Consider the following 12,373-nt stretch of genomic DNA (forward strand, 5'->3'; position numbering starts at 1 on the left):
TCTACTAGTTATATTATATACCAACATATATATATATATTCCCTGTGACACGACTCAACAATTATATTATATACCAACATATATATATATATATATATATATATATTTCCTGCGACACGACTCTACTAGTTATATTATATACCAACATGAATATATATATATATATATATGTATAATAATTATTAATTGCTACTCCCTTCCCCTCAATGGCTCAATGGAAAGCTTGAGAATTTATAACGCTTAAATTCAGGGCTCTATTCATGCGTTGGGCATCATACAGAAAGCCCATTGTGCAGCTTTGTGCTAAACAACAAAGTACTGTTATTGTCATAATAAGAAAAAAAAACTATAAATATTTTTGTTTTGCTTTCTGTGTGAAAAAAATAAAAATTCTCACGCGCCAAAGTAATCTTTATAGATGCCTAATGATTTTTTTTCCGTCTGTAAGTAATGTTTTCATGATTTATACATTTTATTTTATGTACGAAGTTGAACAATAATACATTACTCTTAAGAAGCAGCAATTCAAATTCTATTCTGGCTGTAGGTGCTGTCCTGGCTGACGGACAACTTACTGTTGATCCTCACGATATTTGGTGTTCTACTCGGTATCCTAATTGGCTTCCTGGCTCGGTTCGCTGACTATGGCGAGGACGCTATCATGCTGGTCTCGTTTCCCGGAGATATTCTGATGAGGATGTTGAAAATGCTAATCCTTCCGCTCATCATCTCGTCCATGATATCGGGTAATGTAATAATAATCCTATTTAGGTTTAACGACAGACATAGAAATCTTAAATATCCAATGTTCTCTAAAACGTTAATAAGGTTATTAAATTGTCTTTATCTTAAGGACTTTCACTTTAAAACAAAACTGTTTGCGTTCCAGACTTTAATACAATATAATATCTGAAATGTTTGATTGTAACTGTGTAAACAAAGTGGATCTCAAACGTAAATACATTATGCTTTTAGAGGATAATATTTGATTTGCTAGTAACTTTTCAAATGCCTTCAAAATGATTTCCGTTTTACTATAATAACATTTTGAGGAAACAAATCACAAATACCCACAAGTTAATAATTATAGCAAATACGTATTTATCCTGTTGGTAATGGAGAAAACCAAACTGAAAATAGCTATAAAGCTGGGTTAGCATTATATTAGAGATGTTTTGTGTTCCAATCCATCAAGTTTGGACATTTTTTTATATTTTGATAAAGCTCGGTAAAGCATTACATTAGAGATTTTTTGTGTTTCAATCCATCAAGTTTGGACATTTTTTTATATTTTGATAAAGCTCGGTAAAGCATTACATTAGAGATGTTTTTGTGTTCCAATCCAACAAGTTTGGACATTTTTTTATATTTTGATAAAGCTCGGTAAAGCATTACATTAGAGATGTTTTTGTGTTCCAATCCATCAAGTTTGGACATTTTTTTTATTTCGAGAACTTCGAACTATAGCATATTATAATTTTCGAAATTGTTCTTTTTTATATTGAATAACTACTATCAAACGTGCAACGAAGATGGGACGTACTCTACAATATTTAAACATTTTATAACAGAGATACCAAAGTATCTAGTGATATAGATTCTGTAACCAGAATCATAATGGTGCCTGTTCTAGAAATAATTTTGAAATCGAAAATAAGTCATTTAAACAAAGTTGTAAGGGGCAACATTTCCACAGTTTTTATGTTCTTATATTTCACATTGATTCACAGTTTTCTAATCTTCAGGTCATAAAATTAAGTAAAAATAACGCATTCTTTATATAGCTTACAAATAGGCACGCCCCCAAGTGACACAGCGGTATGTCTGCGGACTTACAACACTAGAAACCGGGTTTCGATACCCGTGGAGGGCAGAGCACAGATGGCACATTGTGTAGCTTTGTGCTTAACTACAAACAAAAATAACGACGCAACATTTATAATTATTGGAACTGTTTATCAAGATTAACACTTACAGCACTGCTTCCATTAAAAATAAGCCGTTCCTAATTTTGAACTGATATACTGGAGGGTAAGCAGCGCCCACTGCTAACCAACCCTTGGGCTACTGTAATGGAATAGGGCGATTTTATTTACATCATTCTTATAATGCACATACAGATCCAACGAGCGAAACGCACCTTTGCGAGAATAAGACGTTAGCCATGGACCCTCGGATTTACAGTCTGGCACGCTAACCACTGGGCCACTCCCACCCGATATTCGATATTAAAAATAAATTTAATCTCCTGAACTGATTAAACTAGCATTTGAAAATCTTGTTAAAAACTTAATCTGATAAAATTGACGTGACTGAATGTAATTAACCTACTGTTTACTGTTTGTGAGAAATGTTTTTAAAAACGTACTAACAGTGGAATTCAGTATTGTTTTGGATTCGCTGAAATAATTAATCTCTCATCACATCTTGTGTTTCGAAGGTCTCGCTCAACTGGATCCAAAGTCCAGCGGGAAGATGGGATCGTATGCCCTATCATACTACTTTGCCACAACCATGTTAGCTGCTGTTGTTGGAATTATCCTAGTTTGTAGCATACATCCAGGGGACCCTTCAATCAAAGAAGAAGTGGGATCAGGCACTGAAGATAAGAGCGTGTCAACACTAGATGCCTTCCTGGACCTTATCAGGTGAGCTTCTAGTACACAACTGAATAGACACAAACTTAGGCTCAACGAAAGGCTTACCAAATCAACAATTTCTGTAGTCAAAAGCTACACATTTCAGTTACTTTTACTTAAGGATGTGATTTTAGTTACAGAGAAACACGGTTAATCACTACAAGTACATTATGAACTTTTTGATGGCAAGAGGAAACTAACCGATGCGTTAATATTAACTGAAATTCCTAAAAAAAACAAACAAACATGAATACTTGTTTGTTTGTTGTTAAGCACAAAACTACCCAATGGGCTTTCTCTACTTTACCCACCGAAATCGAAACCCAATTTTTAGGGTGATAAGCCTTACACTTGCCCTCGAGCCACCGGGGAACTTGCTTGGGAATCTCAGTAAGAATTAAGTATCACTTTAAAACCACCTTAACGGTGTGACTATTTTACATAATTTCACTCGTTTAACACAAGCTAAGCAAACTTTTTATACAATGTTTTAGTGTTAATATCACCGTATTGGGGCTTCTTATAAGACTATACCAAACACTTGTAGTATTATATTATCGTAATAATTAATAATAAATATTTAAGTGTAAAAGCCGATAAGTGAAAAAAAGACTCCGAGTCATGACTCCTGGCTAACGAGGATGGTGCAAAACACGCTGAACTACCCGAGAGAACAACTCATCTCCGTCATGTTCGATGCCTCTTACTGTAATTATGATCACCATTCTACGTTGTATTGTCAAACAGTTAGTGGGTTGATCTGTGCGATATTCTATATCAATTATTTCGAATTTTAAGCATAACCGTATCACATTATTTGTACGTCTAAATTTAACTTTTGTTTGTTGTTATTGTTCAGGAATATGTTCCCGGAAAATCTTCTGCAGGCTTGTTTCCAGCAGGTGGAAACTGTTTACTTAGAAGAGAAGGCAAAACCAAGTTTCATCCGGACAACAATGAACACGAGTAACGATACTTACTTCGACAATTTCACACAGGTTGTGGACGTAAGGCATCTTCAATACAAAGATGGAACAAACGTTTTGGGTATGAATATTCCACTCCTTTTAGCTAAAGACTCCATTTAAGAAATTATTACTTCACTAAATTAATTTTTTGAACTAGACAGATTTCTGTAAGTTTTATAAGATTGTGTTCAAACTAACATTGTTTTTTTTTTAGGCATAACACGCCATATTTCATTACTTAAAACGTAGTACATATTTTTAAAACTCATTTGTTTAAAATCGAGAATGAATCTTATAAAACAAGGTGATAAAGAATAAAGTAGTAATTGAAAATAATATTTTTTGTGCCGTTTCGTTCTTTGTCTGAAAGAGATTTTTTTCACTCGTTAATTTAATTCGTTTCTGTGTAAATTATCCTCACATTTCAAACACTATTCAATGTTGACCAAAAATCAGATACTAAATGTCAAATTTTCTCAAAGTTAATGTATGATTGGCTTCTAACTAGTGCCAGTTCAACAAATATTTAACACATTTTTTGTTTGTTTGTTTGTTGTTGTTTTTTCTAAATACATTTTAAATTTCATATAAGCAACGTATTTAATTTCTATTTTCTTAACTTTATTTTGTTTAGGATTGATCATTTTTTGTATCGCTTTTGGAATTATATGTGGACAAGTGGGACAAGAAGGAGAGATCATGGTGAATTTTTTCATAATCCTCAACGAGATTATCATGCGTATCGTTGTGTTGGTCATGTGGTAGGTTCATTTTAACTGACCACCTTGCTAGTAAAATGGTATAATTATTTGTGAGCCTCTTTGTTTACCTCATTACCATCTCTTGACAACAATGGAGAAACTGTTGAAACTCATTATTTTTTTATTTTTTATATCGTTAATATCCTAAGAATCTTGTGACAGATCACTTTAAAACATTTTTGTTAAGGTCTGATCTATAACGTATCCAGTTTATCTCCATAGTGCCAGCCTTAACAAAATCCTTGTTAAAAACCAATAAAGTTCTCTTGTAAGTATCCTAGTAAAGTTTCAATCAACATTTAATAAATGGATTCAACTGTGACTTGCAAGAAATTTTATAACTACCAGTAGAGGTTCTAAAAATAAAAAAGGAGGGGAATACATTCAATTCCTAAATAAAATATCTGAAAAAAATGGTTTTTATATTTATAATCGAGCTGAATATGTTGTTCAACTGACAGTCTTAAAGCATAGAAGGGTATCGTAAGAGTCATTTACTTTCTCTTTCTTTAATTAATGGACAAATAACACTCGAAGACCCCATACTATATAAAAACTATACTACAGGTATGAGGACGCTAAAAATCGGGTTTCGATACCCGTTGTGGGCAGAACACCGATAGCCTGCTTTGTGCTTTACAACAACCAAACCGAGTTTACTAGTTCGGTATTAAATTTCATAATGTCAAAAACTGCATAAGGATATGTAGACTGGAATCTCGTGACTTTTTTTTTATACAAACTGGGAAATTTCACGTGAATCTGACATCAAAAGTCAAACAAAAATTATAACTATTTCAATGTATAAATTTTGAAAACTCATTATCTTGCTACATATTTGGATAAATATCTAAAATATTTCAAACTGGCAAAGCTAGAAGTAACACATAAAATATTTGCATATTAAGTGTTTACCGAAATTTCTGAAATTGGGCATACACACGTGAATAATAAGACGCTCCCTTAATTTATTCCTATATTGCTATAGGCGTATAAGAAACAAAACATTGAGTCAAGTAAAGCAACATGTTATAGTCAAAACCTTTCAGAATTTTTCAAACATAATTACTACTAGCACAAGAAGACGTGTTCATGGAGTTTAATAACTTTGTTAGAAATCTAGAAACAGTGCTTGAATAAATCAACATGTCAAGTAAATCGTGATTGGCTCAGCAGAAGTTGCTAAGATTTTATTGATTGTTACAGCTGCTGCTGGCCATAGACTTGATTAAAATATATACAATAACAATAAACATGCAGTGCATACTGTAACTGGTTTACTAAAATTCATTTATTTTCTAACACTTTCCTAATGCAATCAAATGTAACAAAGTAGGGATATACAATTAGCAATATGTGCTTTACCTGTAAATAAATTGTATAATTATTATTATATTATATATGTCACCATGGCTTATAAGCTTTCCAAAGAAAATGGGAATTAAACAGAAATTATAATACAGTGGAAATTCCTATTTTGAAATTCAGATGGTAATACTGAATATTTTGTTAAATTGTTGTTTTGTATCTCGTTGTTAGTATTAATCACAATTACCACGTTGTCATTATTGGCCTTAGATTAGACTTAATTACTGACTTAGTTATCACATTCCAATCCTGTAGATATGCGTGGTATGTACTAACAATATTTTTATGTACAATAATAATAGAAATCATTGTTACTTTTGCCTTGAGAAATAAATAGCGAAGACCATGAACCACAATTATTTGTTTCTTTAATTTGTCAGCCACAAAATAATCAACAGATAACACCAAATAAAATCACGTGGTGAAAAGGAAACATTATATTTATTCCCATGATGCTTTATATTAAATGACAAAATTTCGCAAGTAGGAATGACCGACTGTATGTATACAAAACTATATTAAGTTAACATGTATCTAATGTTAATTAGATTAGTACGTGCATTACTTATGGTCAAAGCACTTTTCATTAAAAGGTCTTAATAACTGAGTATTTCAGTTTATAGCTAGCATTTGAGTATGTTTGTTTATGGTTTGGGCTAGATGTTGGAATGATAAATGATAATATTCGTACTTAGGATTTGTTGTTATAACTAATGTTGTCTACTGTCAGATGTTTCAGATTTTTGATAAATGGCATGGTTATTTATTAGATTTATCTAGAGCTGGTCACATAGTAGGTTTAATACTTGCGTCTACTGTTTTCATTATAATTTTTTTAATTGAATAAATGCGTTGATATAGAGTCAGAATATAGTCATGCATTAATTTCTATCTTGAAATATTGTTGGTCATGTGATATGTGGCAGGTTATGATATTGTTTGTTATGTGATTTTTTGTGACATAATATTGTTGGTCATGTGATATGTGGCAGGTTATAATATTGTTTATTATGTGATTTTTTGTGACATAACATTGGTGGTAATATGAATGATTACACTTTGTAATATTGTTAGTAATGTTTTACACTTTTGGGGCTTGATCTACTGTTAGTTAAATAATATGTAACATTGTTGCTTATGTGAAAAATTACACTTTGTAATATTGTATATATATGTTAAAGATTTCTTTCTTTTTCACCAGAGGTAATATTGTAATATTGTTAGTAATGTTTTACACCTTTGGGGCTTGATCTACTGTTAGTTATATAACTTGTAACATTGTTGCTTACGTGAAAAATTACACTTTGTAATATTGTATATATATGTTAAGTATTTCTTTCTTTTTCACCAGAGGTAATATTGTAATATTGTTAATAGCGTTTTACACTTTTGGGGCTTGATCTACTGTTAGTTGTATAACTTGTAACATTGTTTTCATATGGTAGACTTGTAGCTTGTTCTATTCTTGGCCACGTGCTAGATTTTTGGCTTGTTCTAGTGTTGGTCATGTGATAGGTTTATGGCTTGTTCATCTTTGGTAATGTGATAGTTTATCATATATTCTCCTATTGGTAATGCGATACAGTTTTAGCTTGTCCTATTGTTGGTCATGTGATAGGTTTATGGCTTGGTCATCTTTGGTAATGTGATAGTTTATCATATATTCTCCTATTGGTAATGCGATACAGTTTTAGCTTGTCCTATTGTTGGTCATGTGCTAGGATTTTGGCTTGTTCATCTTTGGTAATGTGATAGTTTATCATATATTCTCCTATTGGTAATTCGATACAGTTTTAGCTTGTCCTATTGTTGGTCATGTGCTAGGTTTATGGCTTGTTCATCTTTGGTAATGTGATAATTTATCATATATTCTCCTATTGGTAATGTGATACAGTTTTAGCTTGTCCTATTGTTGGTCATGTGATAGGTTTATGGTTTGTTCATCTTTGGTAATGTGATAGTTTATCATATATTCTCCTATTGGTAATGCGATACAGTTTTAGCTTGTCCTATTATTGGTCATGTGATAGGTTTATGGCTTGTTCATCTTTGGTAATGTTTATCATATATTCTCCTACTGGTAATGCGATACAGTTTTAGCTTGTCCTATTGTTGGTCATGTGCTAGGTTTATGGCTTGTTTACTGTTAATGATGTGATAAGTTTGCAGTTTAGTCTGCTTTTGGCCATGTGGCAGGTTTTTGCTTTTTTCTGTTGTTATTCATGTGATAGACTTTTAATTTGTACAATTGTTGGCTATGTGACAGACTCCTAAGTTGTACGACTGTTGGTCATGTGATAGACTATTAACTTGTACAATTTTTGGTCATGTGATAGGGTGTGGCTTACACTGATAATATTCGTGAAAAAAAAATGTGTGGCTTGTACTAATTTTAGTCGTGTGGTAGGTTCTCACTCATTCTGGTGTTGCTCATACAATGGTAACAATTGTACGGTGTATCATCTAACGTATGGTGTTGCTCATACGAATGGTAAAATTGTACGGTGTATCATCTAACGTATGGTGTTGCTCATACGAATGGTAGCAATTGTACGGTGTATCATCTAACGTATGGTGTTGCTCATACAATGGTAATAATTGTACGGTGTATCATCTAACGTATGGTGTTGCTCATACAATGGTAATAATTGTACTGTGTATCATCTAACGTATGGTGTTGCTCATACGAATGGTAGCAATTGTACGGTGTATCATCTAACGTATGGTGTTGCTCAGATTATTTCCAATCTATCTTTCGAGTTTTGGTTTATTTTAATGAAGTGATTTGTAAATGAAACTATAAAAAATAATAATCTAAGACTTTCTTTCTTTCAATGTTTTTTTTCTTTTCTTTTCGTTAATTTCTACATGTGATTTCCTGATGGTGAGATGTGACTTTCCATAGGTACTCCCCCTTCGGCATCATGTCACTGATTATCGGCAAGATTATGTCCATCAAAGATCTAGCCCTCACTGCCCAACAGCTAGGATTCTATATGTTGACAGTAATCACTGGCCTCGTGATCCATGCAATGATCACTCTACCTCTCATCTATTTCATCTTCACCAGGAAGAACCCGTTGACTTTCTTCAGAGGGATGCTGCAAGCATGGGTTACTGCTCTGGGCACTGCTTCAAGGTGAGACAGATACATCTACTAATTAATGTTCCTACTTACATTAGTTTTCCTATTTACCCTTCTACTATATTCTTCATTTATGTACCTACCAATTTAGCCATCTATGTCTTAGTATTAGAAAGAGAGGCAAAAGTGTTACCACATGACCATTGAGAATAAAAGTAGGTCTTACCATACGATTGCGAAGAGAACCAGAAGTAAGTCTTTACATAATTATGGTTAAGAAGGGTACTGGAAAAAGTCTTACACGTAGTCAGGAAATGTAATAGAATAATATAATGATACTTAAGTACTACAAAAATATGTTTGATATGAGCTTATTGTTGTTTGCAACAGCTAGCAAATATCTGCCCAAAAGGCCTACCAAAAGAGGAAAATCAAGAAAAATCTAAACGGACCCCCCCAGTGGCACAGTGGTATGTTTACAGACATACAACGCCATGAAACCTGGTTTCGATGCCCGTAGTTGGCAGAGCACAGATAGCCCAATGTGTAGCTTTGTACTTAAACTCCAAACAAAACAAAAAACAAAAACTAAACTGGAAATATTTTTAAGATAATATATCCTCTCATAGGAGGCCACCAAGAAAAACACATCTTATCACATAGAAGGACAAGTAGGAGGAGGACATCTTTACACATATTATATATACAAGTAAGGGAAGGATTACTTTTCACATGGAAGGCCACCAGGAAGAACACTTCTCACCACATAGGAGGACAAGTAGGAGGAAATCTTGACACATACCATATAGAAAAATAAGATAACGATTACTTTTTGCACGGGTGGACAACTAGGAAGAGGACATATTGCCATATATTTAGAAAAGTAAGAAAGAGTCTCTTACTATATGGGTGACAAAATAAACTGATCTCCTTCTACACAAATAAAGAATTAGGAAAAGAGCTTCTTCCATAAGACTGGGAAAGAGAATATAGAAACGTATTGCCCTTAATGAAGAATAGAAGTGGAAGGATCTTTTGTGCTACGATAAGAAAGATAAGCAGTAGAATATCTCAACAACCAAAAGCTTCTTGCATGACCAGTGATAACATTAGTATAAAATACACAAAATCCTAGCTAGCAATTTTTGGGAAAGCAATGCTCATTATAGGAAGTATGAACTGTAAGCAAAATAGACGTGCGATGAATTTCGTAGATCTGTTGTGCTTTATAGTATAATTTTATTGTTACAGTTATTCATGGATTGTGTTTGTACATTTGTTATGTTTCTATAACCAATATATGTATTTTCTTTGTGTATTACATTTCTTATAGATTTATGCTTAAGTTGTATCTTATGGTCATCTGATTTTCTTTTTTTTTTCAGTGCTGCAACACTCCCTATAACTTTCCGTTGCTTGGAGGAGAACAACAATATCGATAAGCGCGTGACTCGCTTCATTCTGCCGATAGGGGCTACCGTGAACATGGATGGTACTGCCCTCTATGAGGCTGTTGCAGCACTTTTTATTGCACAAATGAACGGAATAAGTCTCAGTGTTGGACAGATTATCGCTGTGAGGTAAAACATAATTGTAACTTCTGATATATGTACAACAATAACACATATAAATGTTTTAGAAATTTATGGAATTAATAAACATTCTATGCCGATTTCGTCTATGGATTAAAATCAGAGTATTTCAAATTTCCAGAAACTTTGTTCAATCGTTTTTGTTATTTTGTTTTTATCATATAAAGTGTAGAGCATGTTTAGCGGCATATCGTGGCTCGAACCTTTGACCTTCTGATCCTCAGTCTAGTACGATAGCCATTAAGCCATGTCCATCTATTTTTATAAGATAATTCCTTTACATTGTATTTTAAGTATTTTATCCGGTTTGCCATTTTAACAGCAAGCAATTTCACATTTCACGTGCTCACATTTCAAATGATTTTATCTACACAGAGGATATGTCTATATTGAAAAGCTATGTTTACACATTAGACTGTAATGTAGTTGGTAGAACAAGTTTTTACTTTTTGTGAAAACAAAAAGGAGTTAACCAAATGCTCAACTCAAACTATTGGGATGCTCCCTTTTTTCAGCTTGACAGCCACAGCAGCTAGTATAGGAGCCGCTAGTGTCCCCAGTGCTGGGCTGGTTACCATGTTGTTGGTGCTGTCTGCGGTTGGACTTCCAACAAATGACATCTCTATGATTGTTGCTGTTGACTGGTTACTGTAAGTAGCCTCTAACAATAAAACTTAAAATCTTAGTTTATCTAAAACTCTTGATTAAAGTTAATAGTAGTCATACGTACTTAACAGAAAGTACTGAACAGTCAAAGATGACAGAGAATATAAAAAAAACACTGTAGAAGTACTATTAAACACCAACAATACAAAATACTGAGAAGAAAGTAGTACAATGTCTTTAGTGAACACAAGCAACACAAAATTCTGTGGAGTTAATAGTGATAAGAAACAACACAGACAATACTGTAGAAGGTCAGTGAACGTAGACAACACAGACAGTGCTATAGAACTTCGGGTAAACATTGACAACACAGACAGTACTATAGAAGTTCAATGAACAAAAACAACACAGATAGTGCTATAGAACTTCGGGTAAACATTGATAACACAGACAGTACTACAGAAGTTCAATGAACATGTACAACTCAAATAGTGCTATAAAAGTTCAATGAACATAGACAACACAAATAGTGCTATAGAGCTTTGGGTAAACACTGACAACACAGACAGTACTACAGAAGTTCAATGAACTTAGACAACTCAAATAGTGCTATAGAACTTTGGGTAAACACTGACAACACAGACAGTACTACAGAAGTTCAATGAACATAGACAACACAAATAGTGCTATAGAGCCTTGGGTAAACACTGACAACACAGACAGTACTACAGAAGTTCAATGAACATAGAAACACAAATAGTGCTATAGAACTTTGGGTAAACACTGACAACACAGACAGTACTATAGAAGTTCAATGAACATAAGCGACACCAATAGTGCTGTAAAACTTCTAGTAAACATTGACAACACAGACAGTACTATAAAAGTTCAATGAACATAGACAACACAAATAGTGCTATAGAGCTTCGGGTAAACACTGACAACACAGACAGTACTATAGAATTTCAAGTGAACATAGTCGGCGCAGAATACATTGTAAGTGGACTGAGATAATTTTATAATTAGACTATGCTAAAGAATGGCTACTGAAGACAAAAATAAGTGCCCTGTTTCTTAGAGCAAACACACGAAAAAACGCTGCTAGTGCCTTTCTAAGTCATGTAAATTGCAAACATATTCAAAGTCAGTATATCATTTATGAATGAACATAAACTAACTGTCTTATTAAAATTAAAATAATTTAAAGTATATCATACGTTGATGAAGAAAAATGGAGAGTAATATTTAATTTGATATATTCAATACTACCGGCTTTGGTTCAAATGTTGCATCGTCTTGAGTAATGTTAAGGCTGTTTTTCCTGTTTTACAACAGTCAGTGTAAGGAATGACCA

The 12,373-nt window shown here is 33.2% G+C and overlaps 1 protein-coding gene across 2 annotated transcripts in view; it reads left to right on the plus strand.

Moving 5' to 3' along the window:
• LOC106470986 (excitatory amino acid transporter-like) overlaps window positions 1-12,373 on the plus strand; it is a 30,669-nt gene that overhangs the window by 14,932 nt on the left and 3,364 nt on the right. For both annotated transcript variants that reach the window (XM_013931571.2, XM_022399627.1), the window contains exons 2-8: window positions 548-746; window positions 2,441-2,648; window positions 3,499-3,686; window positions 4,242-4,368; window positions 8,642-8,875; window positions 10,207-10,401; window positions 10,929-11,063. In XM_013931571.2, the coding sequence (XP_013787025.1) occupies window positions 548-746; window positions 2,441-2,648; window positions 3,499-3,686; window positions 4,242-4,368; window positions 8,642-8,875; window positions 10,207-10,401; window positions 10,929-11,063 (1,286 nt within the window). The remainder of the gene's footprint in view (window positions 1-547; window positions 747-2,440; window positions 2,649-3,498; window positions 3,687-4,241; window positions 4,369-8,641; window positions 8,876-10,206; window positions 10,402-10,928; window positions 11,064-12,373) is intronic.

The sequence above is a fragment of the Limulus polyphemus genome, unplaced genomic scaffold (genome assembly GCF_000517525.1).
Source record: "Limulus polyphemus unplaced genomic scaffold, Limulus_polyphemus-2.1.2 Scaffold4339, whole genome shotgun sequence".
NCBI classification, from domain to species: Eukaryota; Metazoa; Arthropoda; class Merostomata; order Xiphosura; family Limulidae; genus Limulus; species Limulus polyphemus.